The sequence below is a fragment of the Lissotriton helveticus genome, chromosome 1_1 (genome assembly GCF_964261635.1).
Source record: "Lissotriton helveticus chromosome 1_1, aLisHel1.1, whole genome shotgun sequence".
In the NCBI taxonomy this organism is placed as follows: domain Eukaryota; kingdom Metazoa; phylum Chordata; class Amphibia; order Caudata; family Salamandridae; genus Lissotriton; species Lissotriton helveticus.
The window spans coordinates 606,630,863-606,647,928 of NC_136057.1; the positions used below are offsets into that span (position 1 = coordinate 606,630,863).

The window sequence follows — 17,066 nt, forward strand, 5'->3', positions numbered from 1 at the left end:
CTAGTCGTCCCATTTCAACCACCAACTTTTCTGCCCGCAATTGGAAAAGAGCCAATTTGGTCTAATTTCATTCTATACTAGCCACTACTGCCCCAAAGGGCCCGGCCCCGGTGGCCTGCCAGGCCTCCCACCTTGAACAATGGCTGCTGTCTGCCAGCAATAAAGTGGCCCCGCTGAAAATCTTAAAAACAAAGCGTCCCCATGATGCCCAGCGGTGGTTCACGGATCAATTAAAATTGGACAAACTGGCTCTTCGCCAAGCCGAGCGCCGCTGGAGATGTAACTATGATCAGCAATTAAAAATCGTGTATGTAGACAGTCTGAAAGCCTACAAAAAAATCTATCCTGCTGGCTAAAACCACCTACTTCTCACAGAAAATAATGGATTCAGCCTCTAAGGCGAAGGACATCTTTTCCATTGTTAATGAGGTCTCCTTACCTGATCGGGTAACCCCCCAACCTCAACCTACACAAGCCCTGTGCGATTCCCTTAACTCTTATTTTATTGATAAAATTATTACCATTAAAAACAATATTCCTTCCACCTCTTCCCTTACTCCCCTGTCATTACCCCCCATGACCCCTCGCCAGCTGGATGCCTTTCCTCCTATTTCTTCCATGGAGTTCATTTCTCTGCTACATAAGGTGAGCTCTGGTTCTCCCAATGATTGCTGTCCTCCGCAAATTCTTAAAGATGCTTTCTTGGCCTGCCCTGATCCTCCGCTAGCATTGCTTAATAACTCCCTCGCTACCGGCATAGTCCCGAATCTCTTTAAACAGGCGGTCGTGGTCCCTATACTGAAAAAAACTAATGCCGACCCCACGATCCTGAGTAATTTTAGGCCAATCTCCCTTCTTCCTTATTTAGGGAAAATTCTGGAGACATATGTCACTCGTTGCCTGAGTGCGTTCATTGAGAGCTCGTCCTTTTTGGATGATCAGCAAGCTGGCTTTAGGCCAGCCCACTCTACTGAGGCGGTCATTGTGGCCATGATGGACACATTGAGGAAAGGTGCCGACAAGAACATCTCCCAGGCACTTGTCCTGTTGGATTTGTCGGCGGCCTTTGACACGGTCGATCATGCGATACTGATCGACCGTGTCAACAATGCGGGCATTCAAGGCTTGGCCCTTAAGTGGGTTAGATCTTTTTTACATCGGCGGTCTCAGGCTGTGCACTTGTCAACCTTTTCTGCTTCTTACTCCCCCTTATCCTGCGGAGTCCCGCAGGGCTCCGCCCTGTCGCCGCTCTTATTTAATTTGTATATGCAACCTCTCATAGCTTCCCTCCGTAATACCCCGGTTACCATCTTTAATTACGCCGATGATTTGCAGTTGATCTTCCCCATTGACTCTTCCCTATCCTCGTGTCAATTTTCAATCCACCATGCTTGACATCTCGGAGTGGATGTACCACAGCCAGCTGAAACTTAATCCCACCAAGACCGAGCTAGTGCCGATAGGCGGGCTGGTTAACCCCTGGAATACCAACTTTTGGCCCCCCTCTCTCAGGTCCCCGCCTAGCCCTGTCAATTCGGTAAAGAGCCTTGGTATAATTATATCCAGTGATTTGTCTATGAGGCCTCAAATCAATGCAGTCACGTCATCCTGCTTCTTCCATCCTCGCAGGATTCGTAAAATCAGCAGGTTTCTCACCACGGATGCGCTTATTCTTGTTATCATGGCTCTCATCACGTCCCGTATTGACTACGCCAACACTCTATGTTGGGATCCCTGCCTACCATCTTCACCGCCTGCAGCTGGTGCAAAACCAGGCAGCTAGACTGGTTTTTCACCAGCCTAAACATCAACATGTCTCGCCGCTGCTTAGGAGCCTTCATTGGCTCCCTGTGGCTAAGCGTTGCATGTTCAAACGTGGCTGTACGATCCTCAAGGCCCTGTCTAGTCAAGCTCCTGCCTTTATCTCTTCTAGCTTGAAGTGCTATGTGCCTCAGAGAGATCTCCGCTCCACTTCCCACAACCTACTGGTTGTCCCTAAATTCAAACGGAAAAAGCACGGCGGGCTGTGTTTTTCTTTTTTAGCTCCCAAGTTCTGGAATTCCCTTTGACTCTGCTTTAGCTATGACTGTTTCCGCAAAACGCTTAAAACTCTCCTCTTTCAGCAAACCTTCGAGTAACTTCTGCACCTGTCTCCCGTATTTGTTTGAGCGCCATGAAACCGCTGGGTGACGTGCGCGGTACACATGATTTTAACATAACATAACATAACATAACATACACCATATTGTAGAAAGCTGGTGTCTGATGTTAAGCTCTTTATCCAATTGAAGAGTTGTCTGGAGCTTTGTATCGCGTTATGTTGTACCAGAAGCTCATGCGCCAAAAGGGACAACACAGGTTAGAGCTTAAAAGAAACTACTATTAATCTAAGAAAAAGTAAAACTTTTTTTTAAAAAGGGTTTAACCTTTTGAGAAAATTGTGGTGTCAGCATCGATCAAGCAGCACCTGCGGAAGCACATTTAAGAGTCGGAGCAACAGGGCATAAACGCCCGACACTGGTGCTGGAAACCAGGGTTCGAGCCTCAAGGTCGCGTCCACATCCTGTGATTCTGGGCAAATCACTTAATCTCCCCGTGCCTGAATGTGTAATGTAAATACGGTGCTCATGTTCAGCGCTCCAATACCTTCAGGTCGAGTTCGCGCTATATAAAATATGCAAAACAAAACACGCCCTGGCATTGCCAATAGGTCTGGCATGTAACTGAAAGTGCCACTTCAATCACTGGCGAGTTTAGGCAATCAATACCTTATCATACAGTCTGTGACGCAATCTTGCGCTCACAAATTAATTCATCTACCTATTAACTCTTTCTTCAATTCACCCACTCATCCAAAAACACATACACACAAAAACTCAACATCAAATGCAAGATAAATTCAAAGAATAAAAGTAGAAGAAAGGAAAAATATATATATAAACCTGTAGACATGTGCCAGCAATAAAAATTCAGTAAAAAAAAATCCAACATAGCAGGAACCAGCCAATTATGAATGGTATTATGCGTGGTGTATCATTGTTTTAAAGTTCCAACATGGTTGTCCCTTTAGAAAGCAATGTGTCTGTCATCTTGGGATGTTAAAAGTATACATTAAGAGCAATGCCATTCCAAGAAGGCTGCTCGGTGAATATTACACTATGTTGCCATCTTGAAATGACACGTGTCTATAGGCCTTTAACACTGTGTAACAATAATCAACCCAAAAATACTTTTAGGCTTTAACATGTGCAGTTCACAATAAATAGTGCAGGAACTAAAATAATTGTTCCCAATGAATCACTCAGACCTACATCTTTTTTTCCGATGCTCTATCACCAGAAAGAACTCAGCCCTACTGTACTTAGCACAAGCTTTTGAACAAAGCAACCATCAGGCATGCTACAAATATGTCCACTTTAAACAATGTGTAACGCTTCTGATGAAGGGGTTAACAAAGATGATCAGAGTGTAAATCTCCTACCCCAGAAAGGAAAATGGCATAAGAAAATATGCCAGGGGAATGAGGTGGCTAGTGGAATTCCTATACTTTCACATCTGAAGGACAGAGAATAATAGTGAAAATTAGTCACCTGAAAGTATGCAATTCAGTGGTCAAAGTGTTTTCCAATTAATGAAGGATTTGTTGCACTTGCGATATTATCCAATGTCTACAGCATGTTTGCAATTTGAAGTTTTAAACAAAAAAGTATTTATAGTTCAAAATGGTCCAAAGTTACTAAATACGCTCCATAAAATGTGCAACACAAAGCCAAACAAGTTGCAAAACTTTACTAGTCACCTTTTAGCGGGTGATTGTTGAACAAAGGGAGCCTTGCTACCCAACAAAAACATCAGTATCCATCAGTTAAGTGAAAGATGCACAACTCTTCCAATGGGTCACATTAACCATGTCATCATAATACAGGAATATTGGAGGAGGGGGAGGGGGGGCTGATGGAACCGCAGACATCCCCGACGTGCCAATATGTAGTAATGGCTGCAGGCACAATTAAGCCAGTAACGTGCCTATATCGGCAAATGATGGGAGAGGGGCTTCAATCGCTAACTCAACTGCGAGAGAAATGGGAGGTGGATCTGGGCAAAGCCATACCTGAATTGACTTGGTCTAAATTGGTGGAGAGGGCGTGGAAAAGTACGCGGAATGCTAGATTCCAACTTATCCATTTCTACATCATACATCTGGCGTACCTAACCCCGGACAAGATAAATAAATATTTTAATGTGGAGACCGCATGTTGCCTTAGGTGCCGTACGAATGCTGCAGACTTCCTGCACATGATGTGGAGATGCCCGCAGCTCGGCACATACTGGGTGGAGATAGTGGAGGTAATATATGGGGTGACAGATAGGCAGATAGAACCCACCATGGGAGCATGCATACTGCACTGGTGGTACCCTCACACAGGACGCACCAAGGTAACGTGTAAATTCATTGATTTGGGGTTACTGTTGGCCAAGCGGGAACTAACAAGAAAGTGGAAATCCACGCAGGGCCCTAGTGTAGAGGGATGGAGAACAGAATTCAGGAGCTGGGCAGCTAGCGAGGGCATGGTCAGGCTCCAACAAGCCAGGAGAGGGAATAATGAAAAGGCGATGGAATCGGCACAAGCATGAGAAGCGCTAGTGGCACTATTGATACGGCCGGAGCCGGACTCAGACACCGACTCCTTGGGGGACCCGCAGGAACCTGTTGAGACATGCTGAAAATAGACGGGATGAGGGTGGCAATAGGGAGGGCGGAAGCATGCCAGGACATGGGGGGATTGGAAGACAGCCCAACTGTAGTAGGCCGTTAGTGCATCCTACCATGTTACAGATGATTGAACATCCTGGTCTAGAGTACATAGAGCACACCGGTATAAGGGATAAGGCGGGGGTGGTCGAGACCTAAGCCAGCGGGGGCACTGTATTGGGCCCCATCACATTGGTGGTGCATATGATGCAAGTTGCGTTACTGACATTAGAGCATGGAGGGGAGGCTGGAATGATTACTCTGGTGTTGATATTGATGTAAGCTTAAGCCTACCTGAGAACAATGGTTGTACGCACTGTATTCTATATGTTGCCATTACTGATAAAGGTCTTGTGAGGGGAGAGTTGTTTGGGTTGAAAACCAATAAAATATATATTTTTTTTAATTAACCATGTCATCATCAAAAATCTTTATTTCAGTCAATATGACCATAAAAGCACAGATAAAAATACAATACATTTCATTCACTCCAATTTTTCTTTCTAAAAGATAAAAACTATCATTGTTCTAAATAAGGAGCAGAGTAACTCAAAATGTACATGTGCATTGCATTGGTATTACATACAACACTCTACTATCCAGCATGCTACCCCCCAAGGTCCTAAAATTGTCCTACGGGTATAAGATCCAATAAAGTGTGTGTGCAATAGATGAGCAGTATTAAACCCTAACAATGTTCCAGAAACCAGGGTTCATATTACTAACATCACAGCCGTTGCGTAATCCCATTAAAAAGAATAGGCAGATAAGAAGGTACAAAAAACAAAGTATACAACATACTTTGATTAAAAATATTTAAAAGTCTTAAAATACTTTCATACTTGTTAAAAATGTACCAGGCCCAGTTAATAAAATATGATAGAATTGTCAGGCACAACCTATAGGCTCGTCTTTAGAATAGCTCTACGTACACACCACATAGAAAATAAGAAATGTTATATTGAAAACACAAAGGGCATGTGGATGTCATATTTCAGTAGCCTAAAAACCTCAGTGCAGTGCTTAGATCCCAGATTTCTGCATAACTGTAATAGCCATCGGTGTCTGGCCTTTTTACACCCTTGGCAGAAATATATTACATGATGTTCCGTCTCCACTGCATTGCTGCACGCCAGACACCCCCAAATTGGATGGACCAGCCATTTGTTTGTAAAAGCACGCAACGGGAGTACCCCATGTCTAAACTGCAGATACAATGTCATGGCAAGGGTCGGCTGGATATCATCCATGGCAGGCTCTAGTCTGTACTGATCTTTTATTTCTAAAAACACTGTAGTCAGTGGGCCAGAAATAGAGCTCCCCTCTAACCGGGCCTGTTTATGCTCCCTGTAGCTATCAGATCCTTCTTAGATGTTATCCAACAGGTTTCTTCTGCATTATTCCACAAATTGCCCCTTTCCATGGCCACAAAACTGTTCTTGATGAAAGCCAACCATGATAATTTGCTCGCACCATGTAAGCTCAACACCTCTTCTTAGTATGCCGCCAATTCTGGGGTACTTCACAGTCGTCGTCGCCAGAATAAAAGAGGTCTAAGAGCGGCTTTGTCTGCAATTGGTCTAATCCCAAGGTCCATGTGAAGCAGTGTAAGTGGGCAGCTTGGGGGAAGGACCAGTAGTTGCCTGGCGAAGGAATTCTCAATTTTTGTTATACAGCCAGATGAACGGTTACTCCAATTTTCAGCTCCATACAGGGCAGCACCCCGTGCTTGAGCTTTATAAATTTCCACCACTGGGCCAACAGACTTATGGATACAACGCCTGTATACCTTTGCCAGGCCCCCAGTTGTCGAGGTCAGCTTTAAGCTTGCTTTCTTGATTTGACCACCCCAGTCCATTTTTTCTGTGATCGTGATTCCAAGATATTAAAAAATGGACAGCCTCTCAAGGGGTTGCCCATCTAGACGAGGATTTGGCCGGGTGCTATTACCTGCATTTGTACCATATATTTGGTTTTCTGTAAATTAAGCTCCAGCCCCCTATTTTTACAAAACACATAAAGGTTGTCTAGGGCCCTCTGTATTCCCATGGGCGACTTCATCAGCAACAGGGTGTCGTCGGCGAACATCATGGAAGGTACTTCACAGTTCCCCAGCTTGGGGGCCTCCCTGCAAGCAAACCCTCAACTAGGCCATTAATGAAAAGGCAGAAAAGGGTCGGGCCAGGACACAGCCTTGGCGTACAACCTCTCTCTACAGGTATAGGGGCGGTAAGTTCACCATATTTGCCATACCTAATTTGGGCAAAATTGCCTTCATGCACTTGTTTCAGCTGATGGCAAAGATAGGCTGGGCACCCCCCCCCCTAACGTTAATTGGCCAACGTCAATTAAGCTAATAGGTCGATAATTGACAGGAAGGACTGGTGATCCCTTTGTATATACTGGTATAATTTCCGCCCCCCACCCAGCTGGTGGGGATCGACATTCCCTGCAGAATAGCATTAAAAAAGGTCCACAGGTAGGGGGCCCAAATAGAAGGTCCACGACGAAAGAGGTCCCCAGGTATCTTATCTAACCATGGACCCTTACATGGTGCTACCCTGCTCAAGGCATCAGTTATCTCCTTAAAGGAAATTATGGGAGCGTAAGAGCAGATTGACTATGAAGGGTGCCCCTCTTATCACATTCCCATCTTCTTTTTTCCTTGTCAATCATGCTTCTGTAGAGTGCCCTTTTTTCTCTTATTAGCAGCCTATCCTTAAGTTTAATAGCAGAGATGAGGGCTGAATTGGCCATACAGCAGTTACCGCCATACCAAGGGTGTCTTGATCTTATATTTTCCCTTGTTATTTTATTAGGATGGAAAATATTAGCCATAGTAGATATTAAGACTTGATGGTTTTCAAAGATTTTAGAAAGGGAGATAGAGATGCAGTCAGTCAAAATAGATTGATTTGCAGCCATAAGGAATGGAATGATGGTTTGATAAAGAGAGGACAGCTTTTCTAGAGATTGGCAGATTGCCCCCCATCAAAGTCTCCTCCTGCAATTTGTCAATGTTAATCTAAAAATTATCAGGAATGGTGAACCGAAAGGCAGTCAACTGATCAAGAGTTGTTGACTCTTGACTATAGTCCAACCGGTTGGGAATAGACATCCGCGAGGAAGAAGAAGGTACGGCCTCCCGATCTGAACTTCCTGATGTGAGGGACCACGGTGTGGGAGAGCTGGGCTGATCGTAGGGTCCTTTGGGGTGAGTGGAATGTGAGTCAGCTACTCAGGTATGCTGGTCCGGTGTTGTGGAGGGCTTTGTGTGCTTGGGTGAGAATCCTGAAGGTGTTTCTTGCTTCGATGGGGAGCCAGTGTATTGTGCGCAGGTGCTGGGTGATGTGACAGTGTCGTGGCAGGTTGAGAATTAGTCTGGCGGTGGCGGTTTGGAGGTTTTGAAGTTTGCGGGTGAGGTTTGTGTTGATTTCGGCATACAATGCTTTGCAGTAGTCAAGTCTGCTGGTTACAAGGGCGTGTGTGACAGTCTTTCTGTGTTCGAGGGGAATCCATTTGAAGGTCTTGCGTAGGAGGTGGAGAATATGGAAGCAGGAGGATGTGACGGAGTTGATCTGGCGGTCAATTTTTAGTTCGGAGTCCAGGATGATTCCGAGGTTGCTTGCGTGGTCCGTGGGGTTAGGCGGGCTTCCAAGGGCAGGGGGCCTCCTGGTGTCGTTCCAGGTGTTGGGATGTGGGCCCATGATGAGTTCTTCTGTTTTGTCCGTGTTGAGTTGTAGACAGCTGCTCTTCATCCATTTGGCGACTGCTTCCATGCCATTTGAAAGTTGTGTTTGGCTGTGTTGGGTTAGTTGGTTAGGGAGAGGATGAGTTGGGTGTTGTCTGCATATACAACAATGTTGAGTCTGTGGGTTCCGACGATGGGGGCGAGCAGAGCCATGTAGATGTTAAACAACGTGGGGCTGAGGGAGGATCCTTGATGGACTCTGCAGGTGGTCGGTGTGGTGTCTGAGAGGAAGGGAGGGAGTCTGACCCGCTGCGTTCTGCCGGAGAGGAATGAGTGGATCCAGTAGAGGGCCTGGTCCCAGATCCCTGCATTGTGAAGTCTGTGTGTTAGGGTGCGGTGAAAGACTGTGTTGAAGGCCGCTCAAAGGTTGAAGAGGATGAGGGCTACTGTCTCTCCTCTGTCCAGGAAGGAGTGGATGTCGTCTGTTACGGCGAGGAGGACGGATTCCGTACTGTGATTTTTTCTGAAGCTGTTGTGCTCTTCGATGAAGGTGGCGGGTTGGTTGTTGATGACTTTCTCGATGACTGTCGCTGGGAACGGTAGCAGGGAGATGGGTCTGTAGTTCTTGAGGTTGGTGGGGTCCACCGAGGGTTTCTGCAAAAGAGGGTTGTTCTCATCGTGCTTCCAGTCATAGGGCACTGAGGCGTTCGCATGGGAGAGGTTGATGGTGTGGCGAAGCATGGTTGCGATGGTGTCGGAGGCTTTGTTGAAGATGTGGTGAGGGCAGGGGTCCGTGGGGGCCCCGGAGTAGATTGACTTCATTGTCTTCAGTGTGTTTTCGGTGGTGAGGGCAGTCCAGCTGTCAATTGTTTGCTTCAAGATAACAGGGTGGTTTATGAGGGTGCTGTGTGTTGGCTGGCTTCATCGACATTTTCATAAATGTTCTTGTTTTGTGGTGGAAGAGGGTGCTGAGTTTGTCACAGAAGTGCTGTGAGGGAGGGATGTCTGTAGACTCGCTGATGGGTTGGGTGAACTCCTTGATGATGTTGAAGAGTTCCTTGCTGTTGTGCGCGTGTGTGGAGATTCTGTCTTGGAATGCTTTCTTTCTAGTATTTCTGATGAGTCGGTGGTGAGCGTTGGTGGCGGCTCTGAAGTTGTTGTGGCCTTCTGTAGATTTGGAGTTCCTCCAGGCCTTTTCGAAGTGGCGGCATGTGCATCTGGACTATTTGAGTTCGGTGGTGTACCACCTGACTTTACTGGCATGTGTGTTGTTGTTCTTCTTGAGGGGGGCTATGGTGTTAGCGCAGTCGGAGATCTATCTGTGCAAGGTTCGGGCTGCCGTGCTGGGGTCGTTGTTGTCCAAGATGGTTGAGGTGGAGTTGCCAAGTGAGGTGGTGAGCTGGTCGTCGGTGATTTTAATCCAATTTCTGCGTGGGAGCAGGTGCTGGGTTCTGTGGATGGTGGGTGTTCTGAAGGTGAAATGGATGCAGCGATGGTCTGTCCACTGGAGTTCGGTGGTGTGGCTGAAAGTGATGGAATTTCCTGTGGTGAAGAAGGGGTCGAGGGTGTGTCCTGGTGAGTGTGTGGGCTCAGTCACAATCTGGCAGAGTCCGTGTTGTGGAGGTTGTCCAGGAGGGATGTGGTGTTGGGGTCTTGTTGGTTGTCGAGGTGGAAGTTGAGGTCTCCCAGCAAGGTGTAGTTGGTGGACGCGATGGCCTGCAGGGTGATGCTGTCCATGATAAAGTTGGTGAATGGTGCGCAGGTTCCGGGGGGTTGGTAGATGAGGAGGGTTCCCTGGAGGGTGGTGGTAGGGCTGGCCTGTATCTTGAAGTGTAGGTGTTCCATCAGGTATGTGGGCTCGTCGGAAAATGTGCTCAGTCTGAGGGTGGATTTGTGGACGATGGCGATTCCCCCCAGGATGGTGGGGCGGTCCTTTCAGGAGATCTTGTATGCTTGGGGAATGGCGATGGCGATGTCAGGTCCCGAGGTGGTGTTAGTCCAGATTTCAGTGAGGAATGTGACATCCGGGGTGGTGCGGTCGAGGAGGTCCCAGATTTTCGTGGCGTGTTTGTGGAGGGATTGGACATTGAGGAGGCTGCATTGCAGGGTCTTTGGTGCAGTTGCGTTGTTGCGTGCAGGTTGTGCTGGATCCGTGGTCTTGGCGGTGCTGTAGGAGTGACAGCAGCAGTGACAGCTGAAGGGTCCGTGGGCGTCGCTGGTGATGCTAGCTTGCAGTTGTTGTTGCGACCTTGATTGAGAGCGTAGAGTGCCGCTGGGTTGTAGCGTTGGCGGTTCGGAGGTCCAGGGTTACTGGCACTGGTCGGGTAGTGGACGGGCAAAGACGGGCTTGCCTTTGCAGCCGCCATTAAGTAGGGGTCGTGGAGGGCTGGACAGCTGGGAGGCGGGAGAGGAAACTAGCTTGGGCTGGTCACGCTGGGGGGGAGGGACCACGGTGGCAGCAGCGGCAGGGAAAAGCAGAAGAGAGGTGCACAAAATAAAGAGTAGAGTGAAACCAGAGTAAAAGTGAAAAGGATGGAAAGTGATAGAAAGAGAGGGACTATAAAAGGGTGAAAAACGAAGGTGAGAGGGACTGTAAAAGGGTGAAAAAAGAAGGTGAAAGGAAAAGGCAAACAGAAAAACAGAGCGAGAGGTCCACTTGACCACCAGGGATAAGGTGCAGGTATAGCCTGCGGGTGAAGGAGGGCCTCAAACACCAACACTCGAGAGTGCAGGGGCTCAGGAGGGCCTCACTTGATGGTGGAGCTGCGAGGGTGGGAGAGCAATTTCACTGACATTAAGGCAGTGGTCTTGCTCCTCAATGTTGCTCACCACCAGCCCAGCCACTATTTTATCCTCCTCATTTCAAGGGCGTCATCCAAAGCTGCCCCTTTCATTCTTCAACATTATAACCTGCAGTACTACATCACCAGTGACCACTCTGTGTTCACACAACACCACATCCCCACTTTCCCCAGGAGTATTCATTACAACTCTCATTTCCCATACTTTTATGTAAAATTAACAAACTTTCTGTTATTGTCATGCATAGGCCATCAGTTGCAAATCTAGTGCTGGGCAGATAGATATAGGATTGTTTCATAATACGGCATGCAATGCATTCATCCATGTGTGCAGCCTTACAGTAACATATTTTTTTAACATCTTCCTCACACTAGATTTGCAGCTAGAAATGTATTTCATTATATGTAAAATAACTGGATTTGAGAGATGGCCTGGGGAAGGTCAAGTCTAGAATGATTAGGTTATGTTGAAAAGACAGCTGACATTTTTAAATATCCCCTTTTTATGTGTTATTGGATGCACTGGTAAATATAAACATTAATTGTGCTCAATATTACTTTAAGATTATAGAATATGAGAAATGCATGTGTTGTAAAGGTGGTCAAGTTCTAAATGTCCTCCAATGGTATAAAGGGACTAGTGTGTGCCCTTTAGCATAATCATGCTACTTTACAATGTTTGCACAGTATATAAAGCCAAAATTATAGCACCTTTTCTTTTCTACATTGATTTTCATATTGATTGTTAAAGTGTGGAACAGAGGCTATAATAAGACCTACATTTCAATATAAACAATAACTAGTGAATACTGGATCTGCAAAAGGAAGTTTTTGAGAAACCAGACATCAGGAGAGATACTGGCTTTAGAATTAAAAATATTGTCACCTTAGGGATCAGGACAACGTGCTTCATGTCTCCTTGAGACTACCTACACTCTGACCGTCAAACAGAAATTTCTGTCACTGAGGTTGGATTCTTTATCAAAATGGCAGGAAAAACATCATCGGCGACATAGAATATCTTTTGTGCCATCAGTCAAATGAATCTTTGCTGCACATTCTACGCCTGTGCCCCCGTCTAGACTGCGTGCGAAGTACCCTGCTAAAGAAGGAGCTTCAGACACCGGGGATTCGATTGTGCAGATCAGCCGTAATACCCACTTTGGAACGCTGGACATCTGATCGGTGCAATTCAAGGACCTTGTCAAAGAGACTACTCATTTTGAGAATAAGGCTACTAGATAAGCTAGGATACTCAAAGGGCTGATGGAATAGTCGGGTTGCTAAGGAACTGCAACTTTGTTGTGAGCATATGTATCTATTGGGAGTGTGGAATGTACAGTGTGGAATTCCACTTCTGCAGTATCTCCGGCAAGGCTCTCCACTGGTGGCAGTTGGTGTGTGTCCGGCCGAGAGAGAACAACAGTAGCTTTTTTTGATTACTTACATTTGAATAAACTTACATGAGTCTACAATGTACCACGTTTTATTGTGCACCACAACAAAGTTCAATCCAGCAACCTAACCCACCCCACCATTGTAGGGTCTGTTAGTTAAGACCAGCATCACGAAAAGCCTACAGACACACCAGGCTGCTAAGGGCTATGAGCTTCAGCTAGCCCCTATCCCGTCTCATTGTTTCAGGGGCACGTAATTAAAACGTAACTCTTACATGCTAGGCATAATTCTCATTTTACCCACCGTACAAGCACTCCGGCACTCTAACCAAGTTCAATGAAAAGCTCGCATATAACGAACAACTTTCTAAAATCACTTTTTTGGTCAAATGTTCTGAATTAGTTGATTTTAATGGCTCTTAGTTATTCAGCACCTTACAGCATGCCCTTTGTGGTTAACTGTTATTGTATACTCGTAAAAGTTATAGAGAACCCTCATGCATTGTGTTTTAAAGATGTTTTGCAAAGATTTTGCACTTTATGGCAAATGTTGATTCCAAATCTGCAGTAGTCATATAGTAGTCATATAGAACCCTTCATTTCAAAACCCAATTTCATTTCATGGTCAAAGATTATTTATACGTTGATTTTAACGTCACCTTGCTGTATAGCACTTTATAACAAACACTTAATGGCGTACTGTGATTTTATATATGCAAAAGTTGCAGAGAGCCCTCATGCACTTTGTTAACAGGATTGGTAAAAGATTTTGCACTTCATTGCTCATTGTATTGTAACTGCATTTATATGACGATTACTACCCCTGATAAGGCGTCGAAGCGCTTTTTCAGCAAATAGCACGCTACTCTGGAACCATAAAGGATCAGTGGTGAATTAGTATAGTGAAATATGAAATTTGAGAAGTGGACAGGTTAGTATGTTATTTTGATTGAAAAGGATAGTGGAGGGATAGAAGAGTGAAGGATTTAGACTTTTTTTTGGGAGGTCATAGCAGTAGGAGGATGCTTGGGATGTGGAGGGGAAGAGACATACGTAGACAGCTAGTGACAAGGTCAACACGCAGCAACGTACCACAAACAGGCTAAAGCCCAACGTAAACAAGCATGAGCAACCCTTGCTACGGCAGATCTGTTCAATAAATAGGCCACAATATAAACCACTATAATTCAGAACAAGAAGAGGCTTATATTAACCATTGTCTGCACGTTTGTATTAAAACTCTGGTGCTGGACGCGAACGCGTGTCTTTTAAACAGCATTAAATGGTTGGACCGTCTGTTGTGCTGGCAGATAACACCCCCCCCCATGCACATGTTAAAAGGTGGGCATGCATATGATGATTTCACACACTTGAAATCGAACTACACGGCCCAGACAGAGAAGAACCGTTGCATTACCCAACTCAGTCACTTTCGGGGATTGTGTAATCACACCACACGCATAAATATTCATGCGCAAAAAAAAACAGCGATGCTTTTCTCTGGAAAAGACTAGAATCAGCAGTAATCACCCTGCACTTAGAAGCAGTGCGCTTTACCTCGCCCTGAGTCCCAGGGCTTGGGAGGGGACGACTGGCTCCTCCCTTCATGCAAATCTCATTACTGTGGGGGACCTGCAGAGGCAGGCGTGGGGAGGGCCCGGGGCCAAGCATGCAGGGCATTCACCTGCACTTAACAAGGGGCAATGCCCGAGGGCCGCTGTACATGCCAACGTCCACGTAAAGAGGAACTAGGAGAGAGTCGTGCCTTGCCTGATATATTAAAAACAAACTCGGGCACCAACGACACCCCAAGATGAAGGCTACGCCCCACCTTTGGGCCCCCGCTACTAATTCTGCACGTAACCTGCAGGCACCGAGTTGAAAACATGACATCTCATGGCTGGCTCAGCCTTTCATCTTTACTAAGTCAATAAAAGAAGTACCACGGAGCTGGGTAACAGTAACACTTATTATTAAAGCACCAGCAGACGTTCTGGGGGCGTTATTTGCTACGTTTTCCTTTCCATATTCCGGAACACCATCTACCAAACAATGGAAAAAGTTGAGCAACAAAGGTCAAATGTATTATGCCAACGGCAGACTAACGCCATGGTGGCTCATTCTTGACACGGATGACTAGTCTAATATGATTGTGCAGGAAAGAGTGTAGATATTTGAGTTCAGTTCACTTTCTGCAAGTAGGACAGCAGTCAATGGGTTAAAAGAATGCTGCAGATATGTGGGAATGGAAGGTCACCCACTGCAAGTGAGCACCAGTTGAAGTGGGCGGCCATTCATTGCTTTATAGCGCCTCGAAACTGCAAGCCTGTGACAGGGGGCACCGGACACAGCACACACTTCAATCCAATTCAAAATAACACAGCACACATAACTGTCCTCTGCGGTTGCAGAGCAGTGACATGTCCAACACAACAACAAACAAGACGAGTGACCCGCCAGAGCCCTTAATGAAGAACAGCTGCGAGACAACTCGCTGGCTTCTTCCGAGAAGTGTTTCGGGCACTTCCCAGTCGCCTGTCAGCGGCGGCGCGTGCAGCCCCGCTTCCAGCACTGACACACACGCACACCTGCAGACACCGCCACCTATGCGTGCCGAGCCCGCCCTCCCACGGGGGCGGCTGCCTTACCCCAGGGTGCTGATGAAGCCGTTCACCGAGCCCTCCGCGTAGAGGGAGACGATGTCTCCGATGTACAGAAAGCTGGACATTTTGTTAGTCATGGTGGCTCATGTTCCCGGTGCTGTTTGCGCGCAGGCTCCTCTCGGCGGGGTCGGCTACCCGGGGGCTGCACTGCTCGCGGACGTCTCCCTCAGCAGCCGCGCGGCATGCCCGCTCCTCTCCAGCTCGCGCCTTCCTGGCAGCGCCGAAGTCTCTACTCTCCTCCCCCGGGGGCAGAGGAGGAACTCGGAGCGGCTCAGCCTGCCACAACAACTTTCAACCTGCTGCAGACTTCCTCCGGCCGCGGGCTACCCCCTCCCAGCGTCCCCGCCCGTTCCCACGGCCGCACTGGCAGGTTACACTTTGCTGCCCCCAACCCCAGCACTTCTCACTTTACACGTGCACGCATTTTGTGTCCTAGAGGTTGAAGTTTTGCCAAGGCAGGGTTCGCCTTGAACAATGGGGTGGGACGGTGACTGCTCACCTCCCACCAAGAGAGCAGCCAATGCGGAGGGCGGCAGGAAACTGAGGGAATGTACCTAGGTATGCCTTCCAGCCAATGCCTTACACAACCCTCTGTGTTAACTTAAAGCTGCAGTCCTGCAAAGAATGTTTACTAAATGCAGCCAGCTTGTTTACAGCCTTCTCTGAGTTATACATGCTCAGAAGGGACATAAGTTAACGTACTTTGTGTCTGATTCCTATCATGTCTTTCATTCCTTTTATTCTGGCAGCCTCTTGCAGACCTCTTGGGACTTACAAAAAATATACAAAAGTGGGTCGCTTGCACTATGTAGCTCATACGGAAGTGCATTCATGTGGCACAAAGGGATGTTCAGAGGTTTTGCTACATACTTGCCATTAATATGTAACAACAAGTTTGATATTTTCAGTTTAAATAGAGTAGAATGATATTGTGTAGAAGTAACACCTGCTACTTACCTACAGCAGTGCTTTTCAATCACTTTGTCCTAAATATTTTTATCAATATCAAACACGTTGCCTTTTGGTGGTCAGTGAACCTCTGAGAAGTGAGGTGTGAATGCTAGATCGATGATGTATTCAGCGCGGATTCACACCACACCCTCCTAAAGGTGAGGATAAGATGTTTTATGGTCTGACATTAGCCAAAACTAGAGATGGGTGAGCCAACAAATTAACAGAGAGAGCAGAGCCAGGGGTCTGGTTCGGATCTTAGAGTCCAGCCCGAAAAAAATGTCTTACATAAATCAAACAATAAACTATGTAAAATATGATAAACTCCAAAGTTAAAAAAAAGTGTATATCTTTAACGTGTGGAAGCTTTGATATTAATAAGGCACATTATAACAGTGAACTGAGAAGTACTTGTTAAAAGTGATAATTTTGTAAAAATGGCGTTTGGTACTTACATATATGAAAGTGCTTTTATACACCTTAATGAAGAAAAAACAGTTTGGTGAAATGAATAAAATAAATGAATAACATATTTGCCTAAGATCACATAATTTAAGCAGGGTAGCTGCGATTTATTCAGGGTTTCTAGTTGCACTCTGTGTCAATTTTAAAGCAAATTCTGTCAGTGAGATTGATGGTACAACCAATAAAAGACATCAACAGCTGTTGGAAAACATTAGAGGTTGTTACTACTTGCAGATGGTGTCACCAGTATGAGAAATCTATGGCCCACATGGTCTGTATATGTCACCTTTGAAATATGTACGTCACACTTTACTGAAACCCTTGTTTTTAAAATATGGGATACGC

General features: G+C 46.2%; 1 protein-coding gene across 3 annotated transcripts in view; it reads right to left on the reverse strand.

The window, feature by feature from the left end:
• The window catches only part of ITPR2 (inositol 1,4,5-trisphosphate receptor type 2), a 1,735,249-nt gene extending 1,719,487 nt beyond the window's left edge, over positions 1-15,762 (reverse strand). For 2 of the 3 annotated variants that reach the window (XM_078674117.1, XM_078674116.1), the window contains exon 1: positions 15,291-15,762. In XM_078674117.1, coding sequence (XP_078530243.1) covers positions 15,291-15,382 — 92 coding nt within the window. In that variant the 5' untranslated portion in view covers positions 15,383-15,762. The remainder of the gene's footprint in view (positions 1-15,290) is intronic. The other variant, XM_078674118.1, reaches the window with a different exon arrangement.
• Between the last annotated feature and the right edge of the window lie 1,304 nt (positions 15,763-17,066).